This window comes from Pomacea canaliculata, linkage group LG10 (genome assembly GCF_003073045.1).
Source record: "Pomacea canaliculata isolate SZHN2017 linkage group LG10, ASM307304v1, whole genome shotgun sequence".
Lineage (NCBI taxonomy): Eukaryota > Metazoa > Mollusca > Gastropoda > Architaenioglossa > Ampullariidae > Pomacea > Pomacea canaliculata.
In genome coordinates this window covers 9,416,391-9,436,178 of record NC_037599.1, presented here as the reverse complement: position 1 = coordinate 9,436,178, position 19,788 = coordinate 9,416,391, and the positions used below count along the sequence as shown (strand labels likewise).

At 38.7% G+C, this 19,788-nt stretch overlaps 2 protein-coding genes across 2 annotated transcripts in view; both read right to left on the bottom strand.

Moving 5' to 3' along the window:
- LOC112573699 (trichohyalin-like) overlaps positions 1-4,069 on the bottom strand; it is a 31,724-nt gene extending 27,655 nt beyond the window's left edge. Inside the window, 2 exon segments of the mRNA XM_025254278.1 lie at positions 2,818-2,924; positions 3,524-4,069. Of these exon segments, the coding sequence (XP_025110063.1) occupies positions 2,818-2,924; positions 3,524-3,655 (239 nt within the window). The 5' untranslated portion in view covers positions 3,656-4,069.
- Positions 4,070-15,676: 11,607 nt separating this feature from the next.
- LOC112573419 (40S ribosomal protein S21-like) lies at positions 15,677-19,497 on the bottom strand. The gene is given in 7 exon segments (XM_025253775.1): positions 15,677-15,740; positions 16,286-16,325; positions 16,328-16,340; positions 18,187-18,258; positions 18,669-18,732; positions 19,198-19,267; positions 19,411-19,497. Coding segments are annotated over 6 exon segments (249 nt in total). The 5' UTR covers positions 19,248-19,267; positions 19,411-19,497; the 3' UTR covers positions 15,677-15,730.
- Positions 19,498-19,788: the final 291 nt, after the last annotated feature.

Genomic DNA, 19,788 nt, shown 5'->3' with positions numbered 1-19,788 from the left:
GTTTCACTTTTGATGAGTTAATAAGAACAGTGTCTGAGAAAATTCTCTGTATATAGCACTTATGTCTGTCTCTTTGTCGGTCTGCCTGCGCCTTTTTGCCCCTCTCTCTCTCTGGGTAGACACGTATCTGAATGTTTGTGAATTGAAATTTTTCATACTGATTTATTTGATTTGAAGGTTATATGAGCTCTATCCCCTGGAATAAGTTTCTTGCTTGTGTATATTTAGATCCAGCTGTACATACCATGCTATTCCATAGATAATGTTTCAACTACTTATACAGGTGTGTATGTAAAGATGGATGGAAGTATAATGAAATACCTATATATATATAAAATTAGTCACCCCCGTTTGGAAAGAGAATATGCCTGATGACCATATCAGGGTCAAATTATATGAAAATGTACATTTGCCAATAGATTGCTGTTGAATATGCTGTTTTGTATTTTCACTATGTCATAATGACCATGAGTCTGTGGTATTAAAGATGTCATGTCTCTCTCTCTCCTGGATTAAGATTTCGTCTCAGGCACACTGTTCTTTCTGCAAAAGTAGTGCGTGTTCCCAGGACCACTTTGCCATGATATAGTTTTAGTTGTTGGCAATTCTCTCTCCCCATCTCCACGCTCTCTGTCTGAAACTTGAAATTTCAGGAGCGTAAATTAAATTTTTCTTTCTGTGACACACATAAACCCACACAGAAAGAGAGAGAGGGGAAGCGGATAGCCGAGTGCGCTGGTTCAGTTCCCAAGTAGCGCAGCAAACTTCCCCCAGTCGATGAAGCTGGCGGGAACGGGTACCTGACTCCGAAAGAGGGTTGGCGAAAGTAAGGCAGCGAGGGAGAGATGGTAAAGTAAAGCTGGCCCCGAAAGTGAGGTCTCTAACACCGCACCCCCTAACGACCTGAAAGGTTAGGGAATGATCTTCACACGCACATTACACATACAAACGCATGCACACGACCGTCCTACTGTATCACACCTGCCAACAGTAAAAAGCGTATATATTACAATTATAAGTGAAATGTTTAAGGACTCTTTTCTCTCTCTTGCAAAGCGAGCGCCGCACCTTAAAATCATTGGTGTTGCCGTAACCAATGAGGGCTAAAACAAACACTACCACAACATAACACAACACTCTAGCCCCCTATCCCTTCTCGGTTATTTGCATTCTCCTGTTCCCCTTTAAACAGTTTTTTCAAAGCGCTCGGCGATGCGTCCCTAGTAAGCGCTGGTAGCCTATAGTAAATAAATGGGGGGTCTGCATTCGGTACACCAGCGTGATTATCAAAGTGGCTGGAAATTTCTTCGTTTACGACCCACTGTATACCAACCCTCGGTACTGCTTGCTCGCAAAACATGCGCAAACAAGGACCAAGTGGCCGAGTGATCTTCATTGTGAGAGCCGTCACTAAACTACCGGTCACAAACACACCTCGAAGGCAAACAATGTTACAAAAGCCAAACTACCTATTCAACAGTTCGTTGACTTGGAAAGCACAGGTTAAACGTCCCTGGGCACAGCACGAAATTAAAACACGCTTGCCTACAATGGTCATCTTCAGATCACTGAAAATGCCGTCACGGGAGATTGAGGGAAACGCATAGCTTATTGTCGCTCTAGTCAGTCTAGTGTATCACATGCAAGTCGCTTGGGACTGTAACAAAAGAAATTTTCTGAAGCACCCTGGAGGCTTTTGATCTCGATTTGTTTCTAATATTTCATCAACTAGGGTGACTGTTAAAAGACAGCTTCGCATAAGCTGACTTCATAATGTGCTGTAGTGATGACATGAAAACAAAAATACTCGACAAAACTTACATATACTTACTTAAATTACTTTCAAGTCTTAAAAGGATACAATGGTTCTAAGTTGTTGGTTTTTTTTTCTTGCTTCATGATTCACTTGATAAAATTGTCATTAGTTTAATTGCAAGTCACCGTGAACTAGCGCTTCACTCGTTTTTTTTAAATATCGGACACAGTTATTACAGCCATATTTCACTTAAGAAACACATTTACAAATTCTTTCTGACAGGTTACTCCGATACACATAAGACCCACGCAATATTTCTCAGCCACTTGGTAATCAGACCGGTCATGCTCCTATTCGATTGTTATTTGTTTTGTTTTAATTTTTGTAAGTGATGACTCATGAAACTCGTAGCAAAGTTAATCCAAAAAATAAGTAAAGAAATTAAACCAAGAGCTGAATGAAAAGACCAATTTATCATGTCGTCGAGCTTTGTGTTCAGACCTAGAGGAGCAAGCACCGTGCCCTGGTTGCTACAGTCACGCACTACAACATGTAGTTCAACTTGAGACGCCATTCACTGCGACTCTAAGCCAAAGACTCTTACAAAACAGTCTCGTTCAAGTTTGAGTAATTAATAGACCTCTGGTCGCCTGCTGTTACTTTAAAAAATAACTGAAAAGTTCCAGCAATAATCGCAAATCCCATCTGATCCCGTGAGAGGGAGTTGTGACGTCACGCATGTAGGCCTGCAGTTGTCTTTCCCTGTGCTACGTGACTCAGTGAGTTCATGTCCTTCGCACATGCATGAAGGCTGCTGGGCATTCGAGAGTAGACTATATTTCATGACTGCTCGTGCTAGTATCTTTACACTCTGCCTAGAGATACTGAGTGCGTATATAAGATAAAAAATTAAAAAAAAAATAGGAAAAATTTGGTGACTCCAACAAATGATTTCATAATCTGCAAGTCTTTCACTCGAAAAAAGAATTTTCTTCAAGACTTAATGGCACGGATGGATTTTTTCTAAGCTGAGATTGGGGTTGGAATCGGTAAAAACTCACCTTATGATGCCCAGAGAGACGGTGTCTGTAACAGACTGGTTGAGGATGTTGTTGAGTGGGGTGCGCCATAAGTCCAAAGGCACTTTGTACACGTGTAAATCACATAGCTGTAAAAACAAATTAAAAAAATAAAACAGATAATTTTTTAGGCCTTCCTAAAATCCTCTTAGAAGAAGTAGCTCTGGAAGAAAGTGTGGACGTGAAAACAGTAATATAAATACATGTATACCCATGACTAGTTACTGTCTTGATATACAATAATCAATATCCATGCAGATGCCAGCAAAAACTCATAAAATAGATTTTATTTTACGTAAGTTTAATGGGGTTAATTCTCTTATTAGTTGACAGCATACAGACCTTTCCATAACCACACAAAAATTTAAGTCTGATAGACATTATCTCTGAAACGCGAAGTAAGAATAAAAAAGTTAATGGCTTCAGACGCTTTGTAAACGTTGTTTCACACTTTGCTGTTTGTGTGCCTATAAATTTCCGTGTTTTTATGTATGAGTACACGAAAGTTCGCACGTTCCTCTTTCACTCTGTGTGTGTGTGTGTGTGAAAGAGAGAGACGCAGGAAAACAGACAGAAAGTGGAGAGAATACGTGAAAGAAAGAAAATAAGAGAAAAAGATTAGCAGAAGATATGTCTGCTCGCATTTCGAGCGCAGGACGATTTCTGAAGCCCATAAACACAACACCACCTGTTCGGGCGAGGACGTCACTATAGGATCGCTGGTCCTTCTCTTCGATGTCCTGTCGATGGTCAATGTTCTTGCGGAGTCGCTCTCGGACCAGTCCGAGCGGAATGTGTGTCCCCCGTAAGAGCCGGACATGACTGTTATCTCGCTGCTCACGGACAATATGATTCTCCTCACGCTCTACAGCACGTGGTCCTTGTCCGGCTGACTGAACTGCGCACAGCAGCGTGTCCGGAACGACAGCGGACAGAGAGAGCTGCACAGCGGGAGCGCTGCATCGAGCCACTGCTGATCTGCTGCCTGCCGCCCTGTGTTTGCTGCGTCTCTACGGCAACAGCGTACGCGCTGGGCAACCTCACTTGGACAGTCAGCCAAAGATGGAACGGGTGGACAAGAAAAAGAATTCTTTATGAACGAGGGTAGGATTAGCAGAACGTGTTTCTTCCCATTGGCCCTCAACATCAATGAGAATTGTTGGAGTGGAAAGAACAAGAAAGAGGACAGATCAGAAGCAAGCCCTTCCTCCACCCTATCCCCAGTAAAGATCAATATTTCAAAAGTACTTAAAGGTGGAAAGACTGCAGTGGAAAAAGCTGGCCATTGTCAAGACACCACTGGTCCAGTGTCAATATCCGTAACTGGTTACCGGTTATCTATTTAATCAGTCTTCAAACAAATCCCACGCCAATGTTGGTATGCTGCGCCAGTTCCAAAGTCCTGTTCTTCGAAGACCTGACCGGTTGCCATGCGACAAAAACGTCTATTCACTGTCCACAAAGCTGGAAGCGAGTTCGTGTTTGACCAGTCGTATCTGCGGGAACAACTGAAGGTGCGAGATTCTTTGCATTGCCATTGCCATTGCTAAATTGTGCAATAAATCTCTGACAACGGCAAGACGACTTCTTAATGTCACCATAAGAAAGCAAGTTGATGAATTTCTGACTTAAAGCTGAGGAAAATCTACAGATTATTTTATTACATCTTCGTATAGATATGTACAATGGCGTACTCCGCCTACTGTGTTTGGTATATTTCTCTTTCATAAACCTTAAGAATCCTGAAAAAGTCGCTTGAAATGTCCTAGAGTAGGCAGGACTGACGAGAGGGGGGACGGGGGGATCTGTACCCGGGCCCATGGCTGCGAAGGAGACCCTGCCTTGGTCAATCGAATTGTAAGCAGATTATTATATACTGGGAAAATAATTTACGATTACAATTACAAGGGGCCTGGAGAAGTCGTCTGGCAGGGGCCGGTGCTGGGTCTCAGCGGTCCTGAGGGTAGAATATAAAAAAAAGTAATTTAGTTTTTCAAAACTTTTTGCCAGCTCTCGACTTCTCTATGCTCAAACACCGAAGTGCTAACATGCCGTCAGCTCATGATTTATGAAATCCCACGAATATATTACGGTTGAGCAAACATTGCGTCAAGAAGGAAAAGCGGAAGAGACTTACAAAATACATCTCACACATCAAAGTTTTGTGTTGGCCATATCTGTCTTAAGGCCGTTATCAATCGACCAACATGGATCAAGGTTTGAACAAGTTTTACAGCGTTTCCACGTGACTGATATATAAAAACTTTGCCAAACTGGTCAATGTTCGTCAATATTTGTCTGGTTAAGAAGGATCCTTAGCTACACACTGCAGCCTGTAACGACAAACTCAAGTCTAGCATTGATATGCCATTTTTCCATCTCGCATTTGATATTCTGAAAGCTCTCCTACTCGAGCAAGCCATTATGAAAGAGTCGTTCAATGTTTTATTCTGTAATAATGACGGAGCATTCAGCTTCAAGTGTCGAAGGCTTCCCATTTTGTTACGTAAGCATGGTAATGGCAGAGAGGAAGACTCTTCAGCATCTTTAGTGTCTGCAAACAGTGTTTTCTCCAGAGGCCAAAAGATAAACAGAAACAGTAACAACAGACAAAATAAAAAAACAAAAGGAAAAGAATGGTTAGCAGTACACAAAAAGCAGCAGCAGCAGCAGCAGCAGCAGCAGCAGCAGCAGCAATTCTTCTACAAGACAGATTTTTCTCATTTCACTATGTTCCTCGATTTTCTTTTTCGCAACACACACACGCCAGCTAACCACCAGGACTGGGTACACATTTTGTAATCCAAGAGAGGTGGATTTTCATCAGTCACAGGATCTAACCATGTATTAAAAACCACTTCCCTTAAAAGTCTAAAAGTAAGCAAGTGCAGTTTTCTTCAGACCGTTTACTGACTAAAAATCGAGCGAGTCGGAAACGTTTTTGTCTGATCTCTGTGATCACACCTCAATGCCATATCAGACCACTGGTTGAGGGGGAATAGCAAGAGAAGGACAATGGTGGGCGATAAGGTGAGAACTGAGTGACGTCGCACGCACATGCGAGCGCGCAAACACACGCACACGCAAACAGAAAGAGGGGAGAGAGAGCTAGCTTATAGCTGTAACTCATCATGAATCTGTCAGTAAATCTTTTCAATTAAAAAAACAAGGATAAATTTGTCAGCAACCACTCACGTCAAGCCCCAAAACCTTGAGTCAACAAATTCTGCCATTCCTAACACACCCACTCAAACAGGTCGGCAAACGTTCCTATGCTATATCCACCAACGAGCGTGAGAGCTCTGCTAGAGCGGTGCCGTGTGAGAGCCGCGGGATATTTTATGTTTCTTTCATCCTCTCGACACATCAAATTAAAATAAAGTCCATAAACAGATAGCCGGACAGCATGCCCAAGGCTGTCATCGGGTACGCTAGCAATTAGAGAGTGAGATGGCAGGTTGTTATGACAAAACTTGACGTAGAGCCAACTGATGATGATGTTAACCACCTCTACCACAGACAGGTGCTAACACGCTATAAAAAAAGTAAAAGCAATTAGATTTCCGTGAACTCATCCCATTCACCCAATAATAAAAAACAGAACATGGCTGCTCGAGTGGTGATGAGACGAAATACAAAAAAAAAATTGCGCTGTAATCACGCTATGCATAATAGAAGCAGGAACGAGTACACTGTGCCGTACCGGCTATGAGTTAAACTACCTAGCTGTACATACGGTACATTACTGCAGTCTGTTGTTTTCTGATAAGAAAAACTCGATTGCATTCACAACATCAAAGGCTCTCTTCATATCCTTAAAATTGTCTTGGACTGTGTGAACACCGGCTATAGTAAACGAAGAAAAAAAAAACTGCTCTCTTTCATCTTATACTTAACTGTGTACTGTACAAAAATGTATGAAAGTTGGTTTCAAAATTTTCAAAAGCGGTGGAATTGCTTGTGCAACTGTATCAGCCCTTGACTGGCACAGAGGCACAATGCCAAGTACAGAGGTTCGCACTTATGGATCGCTCGTTCTTCCAGTGAATTTTCATGTTAGAAATAAGCCAGCGGAAAGCCATCCAGACGTCCATAATTTCAGCCATGACTAGCTATAGAGCAGACAACTCGAATAACTGGGTTTCTGCAGACAGTTCGACTATGTCAGCTTCGCCGGTCTCCAACTTCATCTATCGCATCTTGTTTCTTTTGATTGTTTTTGTTTTATGTTGCTTTTAAAGGAAGGAGATATGGCATTGACTTTGTCTGATCTTCACTGTTTTTTGTTTTCAAACTGATCAGCGCAGTGGGGTTTCTTTCCTTCGCATGATCGATTTTTCTGTTCTTTTCCTTCGCTTTTAATCTCCTTGAAAAGAATGTGTGTTTTCCTTCCCCCTTCGTTGACTTTGTGTCCACAACAATAGCAGGCAGCAAACAGTAGCAGCTTTAATCAGAGTGTCAACTGCAGTTGTATATTCTAGTCACGATGACTATAACTACCAACGAGATTTCGTTTTTCTTGAAGTTCGATTTCTTCTAAACGACCTTCCGTTTACTGGACAGAAAAAAGACTATCCTTAGTTCATTTCTAACCATACTTTCATCATCTCATTATTCGTTACACCTCATTATTAATATTCTATCTATCTACCTCCCACTCGATCTCTCCCTCTTTATCGGATCTCTCGCTGGTCTCAGTCGTCGTGTGAAAAGCCATGCAGTTCAGTATCTCATGCTGGCCAGTGATAAGACAGGTGAGGGTTGTGCTCCAAGTATGATCACACCAAGTGCACCGTGCAGTTCGCTGTCTAGCTAGCCTCTGATCAGACAGGCTCGATGTCTCTACCCGAAGTATGGTCACGCAGAATGCTCTTTGAGATGTTATTTCTAGGGCTGCGTGCACGCACACAGAGCCGTCCTGACAAAAGGTGTCTCTGCGGGTGGGCAATTCCACACCAACAATGAGAAATTTTCAGTCTTTGGATATAAGATACTAGATCAGACGTGTCAGCTGCATCGGCGAGGGTAGCATGTTTTGTGTCAATCTCTCTCTCACACACACCCAAAATGGCCCTCTAACTCTGTGTAATATTAAAGCAGATTTAAAAAAAAGGTCTAGAGGCAATACCTTGCAGTTTGAAACCTATTTGATTTAAGGCTATAAAATCATGATGAAAACAACTTTTGAAATGTACCTCATATACAGTAACTATATTTACTCAAGGTATCCTGTAGTAGCCTTCAACTGCATCCTTAAATTTCACAGAAACTTGTTCAATTGATTTGTAAGACTGAAAAAAAAAAACAACTATAGCCTACAGCTCTACCACTAGGAATTCTACAGACATTTACTCTACATTTCTTCACATCCACCCTTCCTCACTATAAGACTCTCCTAAAGAAATTATTTTATTTACTTTATTTTTGGTAATGTTGATTGTGTAACATGATGCAGCAAAATGAAACAGTGTTGATTCTCCTCAATGGCTGGAGTGTCTAATAATATGTGCGTCTGCTGCTCATCTTGCTTTGCAGTACTGAATTTCAATTTGTTTTGTTCCTTTAAAAACCTGCTGATCAACAGCTAAGACGGATAGCGTGGGAAGACAATAGTTTCTTTTTTAGGTAATCAAGTGTTTTAAGTTTCTTTGTAAGTATGCATGTTAGTGTTTTACTATCAAGATAGTTCTATTTCTTTGTTTATCTTTGGTGTTAAACTACGTCTCCACTATCTTCTTTTCTATATCTATTTATGACTTGTTTTTTAATTTTTTTATTGACTGATTGGCATGTTACATGACCCTAACCCTGATCACTTTTATGCATTGTCTGTGTACATACTCATGGCAGGTGGTTAGAGACAGGCCAGCTTTATTGTGTGCCACCATGTATATTCTTTATGTATTAATAAATGAAGCATAATCAAAAACGTTTTTGTTAAACCATATCCAAAAGCAAACTTATTCAAATCTATTCCCACTTAATATACGTGCATATTTATTCCCTTTCTTGGGACAACCAATTTATGTTGTTGATCTGATTACATTATCATACATCTCAGTAGAACCCCCCAGCATTTCTTTTAAGCGTAGTGGCTACTGTCTCATTGTCCTAAGCTATTAGCACAAACGCACTGGATTATCACTGATAATATTACAGAATGATCACTGTCCAAATAGATTTAGAAATAACATAAAGACTTGACCCATTTAGATAATCAAACAGCAAATTTGCATCTTATATTGATAAGAAAAAATAGTTTTCGTTCATTCTCCTTCAAGTGAAGAGTATTCATGCCTCACCATAACATTTCTGTTTTGAAATGTATTATAGTCACTTACCTCTTACCTAAAAAGTATGGTCATTTTACGAGATTTTAAAGATTAAAAAAGATTTTATCATATTCACAAAAAACAAAATCCAGATGATATACATAATACTTATCACAGTGGTGTTTCTATTTAAGTTATATAAAACAGAATGTAGATTGGTGCTTTGATGTTGATTATTTGAAGATTCATCTTAATGTTTACTACCTTGTTTTTGTTTTTAATAAAGAAACTTAGTTGCATTAGTTCTGGCTGACTTTCTTGTGACACTAACATGATTTACTGCTTCAGTCTAAGCTTATGAAGTACTCAGATGACTCCTATAAAGAAAGGTTCCCTACCTGGCAACATCTGACTGAAGAACCTAGCATGACAATACATACAACACCAAGGACATTTGCCAGGCATACTGTCTGGTGAACAAACAATAGTACACCTTTCAAAGATTGACCAATGAGTGGTCCATCTTGGCTATGTGACATGTCTACACATTAGTTCAAGAGGGTTTCTATTTGGCAGACTTCATATATTGATTTTATGTGCTTTACTTTGAGACTGAAGTACAGGGTTGACATTGTTTGCTGACCAACAGAAAATTCTTTCTTCAGTTTGATGTGAATTTCTATTGCTTTGCTCTGTTCTGGTTTTCAGCTTTAAACTCCACTTTACTAGGTTTTTTCCTAACTGTTCCTTTTAGGTCCTCTCTTAATCCATATCCCACTTCCCCTGGAAAAGTTCCCTATTCTTTTTATACTCCACCATACTTGACTTGCAGGAGAATGCTCTTTAAAATGTATTGTGCAACTTAAGTTTGCTAATTCTAACAGCAAAGTATCTTCCTTGCAACAAAATATTATGGAGGTCTGAATAAATTTGATCATAACTAGTTACAAGGTCTTCTGTGAAAGAAGATAGATACTCCAATGTGTATAATGAGTGTACACACATATGATGGTTAATTGTGGCACTGAGTGGCTCTTGCCAGAAGTACTATCAGCACTTAGCTGATCAGGTTACAGTGTGTAATAACTTCAAGATCGTTCAGGCCACTAAGGAAAATTAAAAAAAACTCTAATGTGCTGTGCTAGGTGAACCTCCCATAAACTGACAATGAACATGGAGCTTAATGGGCCATTGAATTGACGTAGACACTTAATTGGGTTTGCTTTGAGTCAAGGAATGCATTGCTCGGCACTGTTTTGAAAGCAATTTCACTTAACATGATCAAAATTTTACATTTCTTCTTTTGTAATACTGCTTAGTGCAAAGCAGTTTGCTGACTTTTAAATGAAAAGTAATTATTTTGATTAGTTTTTATTTTGTATTATACTTGGTTATAGAAAATATTTAATTTATATTTTTTAAAATCTGTTGAAATGCACATGTCATTCCAATAAACAAACAAAATTACAAGTTATTTATAAACTTTGGAACAAACAAGTTCTTTTGTTCTTGAAGTCTATTAAAAACTAGTACAATTTGTTTTAACTTTATTTAAAGTAGGTGAGAATAACTTTATGTATAATTGGTGTTCGGCTTGATACACAATATATCAAGCTGTGCTATTCATTCAAAATGAGCGATAATAATATGAATAATACAGTGACTTCGCTGTAGTCGCACACAAGCAGACGACAATAAAATTCTTACCTGCTCGGAGGCCGGCCTGGATGGAGGCCGACTCGGGTAGCCAGAAACTCGACTCATGGCCTATTCATAACTCCTGTAGCATGTGTTTCACACCCACAACCAAGTCTGAAGCGTTTTAGCACAAAAGTTACTCCGTCAACGCCCGCGTCCCAACTTCGTAAACTTGCCACCAGCTCGCGTCTCCAAGCGAAACAGCGGACTGTCACGTGACCAGGCGTCGTGCGTTAAGGGCTGTAACTCTGTTTCCGTCAACGTGAACGTTGGCCGATGACTAGTTTCATCTTACATCTCTCTCTCCTCCCCTCCTCTTCTTTTTGATCGACCAGGCGACCAGCGTCAAACCAAACTAAAAATATTTGTGTGATCTGTGTCACCGTGTTTGGTACCGCTTGGTTAGACACCACTGAGAAAAAGCCATGATAGGCCGTCCGATGGTGGAATGTACACCGCAAGGTTCACGCACCATATCTGGGCCTGTCTTTGCATGCCACCCGCTCTAAGGCTTATTTGTGGAACTCCATATCCTTGTGAAAATGTTCAGTGACCAAGTAGATCGATAAAAGAGGGAGCGCGAAAGCATGGGCTTGATAATTCTGTTGTGACTTAATGTAACGACACTGACGCAGATTGTTGTCCGAAAGAATTTTCGAGTACATGTATACCTGACAGCTTTTCTTTTCTAGTCTAATGCTATTTACGCCACCCAGTCAAAAGATTGAATGTATATATATAGGTGCAGATTATTTGGTACGGGTTATGAACCGTCATAGAGTCTAAACCGTTGAATACTCTCAACTTCAACAGTTAACTTTACACCAATTTAGCTAGTGACGCCATAACCGAGAATTGGTAAAAGCATGAAAGGTATACATGTCATTGTATCCATGGGTCATGGCCAGCTATACATTTTAACCACCGTTATGTCTCGAACACATTTGTCCAACATGAAAAAGTTGGCATCTAATACCACGGGTAGGTGCTTTCAAGGGGAAAGAATAAAAGGACAAAATAAATATAGTTAAATACTAACAGCTAGAAGACGGAAATGACTATACGTACGACATTTTCTTAAAACTGCGAGAAAAAACTATAGCGGAAGACGGGGACAAACACACACACACGTGTACACTAGCCCCGGTGAATATTTAATATAGAGTCGTCAAAAAGAAAAAAAAAAAGTTCTATTGTCTTGGGGCTGATTCTAGTTCTATTCTTTCAATTCAACCAATCGTCCATTAGTAAAATCAGCCATGACTGCTCTCATTTCGTCCTGCATGCCACACATCCCGGTCTATCCAGCACTTTGACGAACGCCTGCCAGTTTTCTTTGGATGTTTACATCGTTGATCCTTTCTACTTAAGTTTCCTTAAGGTAAAAATCGTGCAAAGCTCATAACAAAATCTGGAGAGAGGGAGAGAAGACTAACAAAAAACACGACACGAAAAAAAAAAAAAAAAAAAAAAAAAGGGAGCGTACAACACTTAACGCAGTTAATGACTCAGATACTATCGACAGGTGACTTTCATTGTTTGATTCTCATGACTATTTTAAATCTTCCTTCCGAGAATCGCACGGTCCTTGCACTTTGTACGGAGGGGCGATCAAAGCAAGAGATTAATAAGTGATGCGTCTAGCGAACGGTACTACAGTGGAGTAGGAACCCAGGGGACAGCCGCCCCCTCAAAAAAAAAAAAAACAACAAAAAACTACTATAGGGACAAGAATGTGAACCTCGTTTACTGTCAGCATGGAGTTTACTTCCCCAAAGCGGAACATCTTCCTACGCTACTGCATCACCATACAATAAAAGGGAAACGAAAAACCGATGTCTGGGTTATGTCATCGAGCTTATAATAATCGTGCAGTAGAACTTTTCTGTGTACTAAACAAAACCACATCAGACTATAAAGACACAAGCAGAGCTGTTCCAATGTTAATTTTTCTGTTTTGTTACAAACAACACTAAAAGTGAGCAAAGATCAACGCGCCCTAGTGGGCGTCATCTTTTTAATGTGCGACTTCTTTTATCTCGACACACAACAACAAGAATCGGCTTAATTGCTTTGCTAATGGTAAAGGAACTTTAATTAGAGCGATTAAGAATGCTTTCAATTCCTCCCCTTTCCCCCCTAAAATAATGTATGGGTTTGCTTTGAATCAGGATTGCATGCTCGACATGCACTCTCTTAAAAGCACTGTACAATTACCAGATTCAAACTTTTAAAAAATTCTTCTTTTGCGATTTTGACTGCTTGGTGGAAAACAGTTTTGCTGACTTTAAATTGAAAAGAAATGTATTTTGATTAGTTTTTATTGTGAATTGTACTTGTAGAAAATATAATTTTAATTTTTTTTTAATGTTGAAAGCACGTCATTCAAACAAAACAAAATTACAAGTTGTTTATAATCTTTGCTGCAAGTTGCTTTGTTCTTGAAGTCTATTAATTAACATGTCATAATTTAAATGTACTAATCTTAAACCTGCCTTTGAAACCACAAAAGAATGTTTAAATCTTGTTTTTGCATGTGTGAGATCGTGTTTCTTTACAACATACACAAACAAAATGTGTCTGTGTGCCCCACTCATACAGTGAGGTGACTCACTGCTGTCCATTAATCACCGCAGAGAACTGGATGTAGCGCAATCCAAAGCAAAATGAAAACGATCGCCACCCCAAGTTTCGAACACACCTACTTTCAAACATCAGGCCTCTCATGTAACCACTAGACTACAGAGGCGAAGCTAACGAAGCTTTGCAATCTAACGTACTTGTAGAAACATCGTCTCGCTTGTGTTGGATGGGCCCTCAGTGATTTTACTTTAACCTGTCATCAGTTTAAGGCCTTGAGCTATTTTACCTGTCGCAATTCACTTTATGACACCCTTCACAGTATTTAAAAGTTGTAGAATTAGTCCCCCAGAACAAGTTTCATAGCTTTCAAAGAGTGAAGCGGAGGGTGGCTTAGAAGGGAAGTGTGCAAGGTCGCTGACGTCACGCTTCCGAAGTTCCGAAGGCTTCCGAAGCTGCTTCATCGTTTAGGAATAAAAGATACGCGGCCCGCGGGCCGGATCCGGCCCGCCTCCTGTCTCTGACCGGCCCGCCCGCTGGCCGCCCACCAGTAAATATACTATATATACAGTATTGGGTAAAACTGAGTTAACTATATTAGTCCGGCCCTCTAGAACCATCCCAGTTTCTCATCCGGCCCCTTTGGAAAATTAATTGCCCACCCCTGCTCTAAAACAACCGCAGTGAGCGAGGATGTTTTTTTTGAAGAAAACAAAGATACTTTGCTAAACAATTGAATGGTAAATCAGGGGAAAGGGAAGGAAAAACAATTTAAAAAACTGCGTTGCTCGCATCCACAAACAAACCGACATCTACTATAAGATATTTGATTTATGCTACGCATTATTGTATGGCTGTACGTTCATACACTATCCAGTATGTTTTACTGCATAACTGTGATCGCTCTGCATACTGGCTAAATCCAGATGCAAACAAAGCCGCAAGAACCAAATAAAGCCATCATGAATAAATAACAATACCAATATTATAAAGAACAGCAAGGCAGAGAAACCAGAGATTTGAAAGCGACTAAAACAATAATGAAGTGAAGGACAACCATGTCAACTCGGTGTGCGCACGAAAACCTAGTATCAGGTGTGCTTTGAACGCGACGATTAACTGCATAGTTTGTTCTTAATTCTTCAATCAGAAATATGGATTTGAATTTTTTTCACTAAGCCCCAACATCCACACATAGTAAAGTGTATTGTATACTCCGACCTAACCCCACCAATCCTCTCATCGACTAGCACGTACTTTTTGTGGAGGGTGAGGCGCAGTAACATCAAATTACACAGTCTTCCGAGTTTCTAGCAGGGTTTTTTTTTTTTTGGGTGGTGGGGGAGGGGTATAAAAACATCACTCTACACACCACAGTCACAACGGCTTTTTAAAAGTTTTGATGCGTGGTGTTCACACAACACCGTGATGTGATATAAAACTGTATCGATTCAGCCACAACCGATTTCCCCTGCTCATAAATGTCCTCTCGTTCCGAGCTCCTACACAGCCTTTTTTCCTTTTCTGATTGTCGAGTCTGCGTGTGGAAAGGATTCAGTGCGCCACCCACGAGAGCGCGCGTGCGTGCGTAATGCGCATGGAGGCGTTGAACCTGACTCCAGCAGACCGTCTGGTTTATTCCGCCTCGCTGATTTCACTCCTCGGGTACAAACACCCGGTCATTTTACCGCAACCATGTAGGAATTACAACTTGCAAGCAAGATGTAGTATGGTTTCAGTTAAAACGACGGTCTCCTGCAATAAGACCACGTCAGCATACTGGCTCTCTTTTGTACCTCTTGCAAATATTAGTCTCAAGGCGGTCCTTGACAGCGAATTGTGCGGTCATACTTGTGTGTAAACCGGTTCTCAATCAGCGCCCTTTAGTGTACTTTTTAACCAGGTCAAATAATGGTCTTTCAAAATTAAATTTATTACTGCTACAATTACTAATTATGCAACTTTATTGGCTATTAATCTGGTATACACTCCAGGCGTCCACACAAGGGTTCGTTCCACAGTGGTTGTTTTCAAGGAATGAACATTTGCTTTTTTATCTGCTTTTAACTTTCGGTCTTTAAATTGATCAATAAAACCTCTTCATTTAAATTTCCAGTATTAATTCCTATATCCACTGCCAAAGACGGGATGAACAGTGTGAACAGGTGCACTTGGATCTGCAAGTGTGGACATCAACATCAATTCTTAAAAAAAAAAAAAATCCACGGAATAATTTGTAAAAACTAAGCCCATGCAAAGTTTACATACTTAAAAGCAACAAAAGCCCAAAATTTCAGTCAGGTCAGTTTTATTGGTGAGAGCTTAACATGCCTCAGGATCAGCTTTCAAAAATTCCTGAAACAGAAAGTAGCCATGAGATCATTACTATGATCATAAGTTTCAAAAATGACATACAAAACAAAAACATTCAAAGTTGACAAGTCAATAATTACATATAGAAAAGTCAACGTCAAAAACCCATTAAAGAATTAAGACTTTAAATAAAAATAAACTTAAAACATGGACCAAAAATCTCAGTTGAACATCTATGATCCAACATGTTATTTGATACATTCACACCTTTTTCTGCCCTAGCTGCTAAAAGCTTGTTAGAACCAAAACACACATTTGAAAAAAATTTTCAATATTTAAACAGGTGCTGTAATTGCACATATCCATTCATAATGGACAAATTTAATTTCTGGATAGTAAAACTGAATCATTAAAATTCCTATTACATTCAAGTTTTTTCCTCAACAGAAAAGATCTTTTGAAAAGCAACAAGTTATAACCTTTGAACAAAGCAGACACATCATATTATGCATGTATAGAATTAACTTTCTGAATTAAAGATATTTTTATGCAAATCTAAAAAATGCCTACTACGCAAGATTACTTACTTAGCAATAATACCATCACGCTTTGCCAGGCGAATTAGGAGTCATCAGACTCACCCTGAAAAGACAAATCTCTTTGATAATTATATCTGATTTAGGAAAATGATCTAACACTTAAATCATGTTCCTAACAATTATTAGATATAAAGACAAATGAGCATAGAAAAAGTAATGAGCACCTTGGAACTGTTGTTTACATTTCTATTAATAAAATTGTCAGCGCCAAAGATCTTGTCTTGAGAAACCTTTTTAAAATTTAACATTTTATTAACTGAATCAGTGACAACCTTTGGCTTCCTTAACTTGGAAGTGTAAGAAACAAAAATGTGCATAACAAGGAAGTAAGCTTTTTGCAAAAAATTACAAGAGACAGAAAAGCTTGAATGCATCATATTAATGCAGGACAATGGCAATTTTCAGCGATTCAAAGGCTGGAACCTCAGGTAGGAAACTTGTCAAAAGAAAGGGCAAAGAGAAACTTCACTGCTTTAGTCACTTTACTGCTAATTACAGCAATGATTGTTTTAATGATAAAATTATGTTGATTTATGATAAGAAACGTTTTCCTCACAAAGTAGTCTGAAGTATATAACCAAATAAGCATTTGTGAATATGTTATCAAAGGGGACCAACAGGTATAAGGAAAAGGGTATAAAAAGATTAACCCCCTTGAGAAGAGCTGCAGTCTGACTTAAAAGCAAAAAAATTTAAACAAAAGTAATACAAAATCTTCACAGTAAAAATAACACTAGGTTTTAGTGTGGCCACAATTTTTTTTAAAAAGTGAAAATTACAACCCCTGAATAATATATCATCAAGCTCAACAGCACTTTTTGCACTTCTTTATTTATAGAGTTTAAGAAAGCTGGCTTTAGAGGTAAACAGCATCTATTATTTAAAAAGGTACCCACACACCGTTGGAAAGTGGGCAATCGCAAAAATGATCATTTAAAAGTATTTAATGGACCACCAGGAAGAGAAATATAAATAAAGAACATTTTTTCAGCTGTATGACAGAATATGGCTTTGCTCCGTGTTGAAAGAATCCCATGTATTTTGTGAGGATGGTACCCAGCATGAAAACTGACAGCAGCAGGCCTGCCAATTTCCATGTAACACATTCTGATGGTTGGGCTGATTTATACTTTTGTTCACAAGCATTTTTCATGATATATAGGTCTTTCAGTCAGACTGGTGGAAATGTGTTTTCTAATAAAATTTAATAATCTTTTAAACATAGATTTAAAGATAGTGTACATTTTAGCAATATTTCAAACTTGAACCAAATCTGTCCAGTAAAGCTGAACCTTTTTCTCTATGAAAGAGTTGATTTTAAAATATTGTGAGGTGCATCTCACAGAAAAGGTCTTACTGCTGTAGAAATGAATAAAAGAGTAGCTTGTTTACTTTGAAATAATGTTTTTGGTGCATTTAGTAACAATGCCCTTGAAATATGGTGATTTGTGCAAAATGATGAACAAAAGTATATTTTTTCAGATTTTGATGGGTGTTTTTTTTTACATATTTTTTGCAAATTAATTTATCAGTTCCCGAGTAGAAAGTCAATGTTATAATTTCTCAAAGAAAGTATTTCAGGATGTTTCAAGGTGCTGTACGTGACATCGAACATGGTCCAAAATAAAATACATTTAGTTGTGACAAAAATCACAAACTTTAAACAGCAATATATCAAAATTTGATTGAGATAAAGACTAAGTTTTAGTTTTGTTCTCATATTTTCTTATACTTACCTACTCATTTCATAAAAAAGCCTAACTCTTAAGTATTTTTTCAGCCCTGATAAATGCAGTTCTCTGAGTACAAGGGGCAAATGTAAAGTAAAAAAAAAAAAAAATTGTACATGGGAAAGAATTACAAACAATAAACAAAATAAATAAATTTACCATTCTTCTAATGGCTCCACAGATAGCATATGTCTTGTTCACACCAGTCATACGCCCAGTAGACTCATCAACCTAGATAGGAAAAATTAAAAAATTATCCAAATAGTCGAAATAAACTGTGTGTTTGATGTACAAAGTTACTGTCAGCTATCATTGTTTCCAATGTAATTTCTTTATTACTGCTGGTCAGTGCCATGCGAACATCTTTGATTGTGATGCTGCACAATAAAACCTCTTATTATCATTAAAGACAAAAGTTAATAATTCTTTACATAGATGTTCAGATGAAACTATAAGATAACTTATTTTCAACTTATACGGTGATAGTAGTAATACTTTCTTTTGGCACTTCCAAGAATTCGAGCATGATTTACATATACAATTTGAACATTTTATAAATAATGTACTAATACAAAACTTAGTTCATGGCTCATCTGAAAAATGGAGAACACAAAAAGTCAAGGAAAAAAAGGGTAACTAACCTCTGCAATGTTGATCTGAATAGATGCATGGTCTTTTGATGCAACGATGCGGTTACTCGCTGAGCTAAAGTAAAATAACAAACATGTTAATTTAGGTGGCTTTTTCCAACCAAAAAAAGTGTTAGTGAAGCAACAGTCCCAACACATAGAAGAGGACCAATAAAGCACAGCCGACAGCTAAAAATTTATGATCACATGTTTAATTTTTTCTTGCAATGTGTTGATTAACCATGCAGCGACTTTTTGTCACTTTAGTGAAGCCTCATTAAATTTGAATAATCATATTTGCAGCGTTCACAATCTGACATAGCCAGTGGAAAACCTGTCACGTTTTTCCCCCTCTTATGTCCGTTCTTGTAAATCAGGCATAGATTAGAATAAAAAACGGTTTACTTAATCAAACGACTTGAACCACCAGAATAAATCATTTGTGAAATTTAAAACTGACTTTTATTAAATATTAGTCACATGTATTTAACAGTACAATACATGTATTTAACTATTCCTAATTCTCCCCAACCTCACTTACCATTTACGTGGGATGTACAAGTCCACGAATTCTCCGGCTTCGTTCTGCATATTTACTGCTTGTCAGACACCTAAGACAACACAAGAAAATCTTTGATTATCCGCTTGTCAGATCCCTAAGACAACAGATGAAAATCTTTGATTATCTCTAAGTGAAACAACATTTAAAATCAGTCGAAAAAGTATTTTATCTCGAGAGAACCTCAATAAGCACCTTTCAAAATGACGTCTACGTGAGGAAAGGCCGCATGGGTATCCCAGCGTTCCCAAGTGCTTCCGGTCAAAGGGCGAGCACCTTTCAGTTCACGTTGGGATGATTGTCGGGCGTGAAAGAAAAAATGCGACCGATAACTTTGATGCATAACAATATTTTCGTTGATGCAGATAAGAGGTAATCTTTGTTCTAAAATGTCACGGACAGGAATAAAAAGCTTTGTGGTGCATAAGCATGAGAGCTGTAAATTCTGTACACCGCATCCACCTCTGGGGATGTTGGGGGCTGATAATGAAAACTCTGGTGATGTAACGAGACCCAATATTTTAGGCAGAACCAAGGCAGACACTGGGTCTTGGTGTGAATGAATAAGTGTCT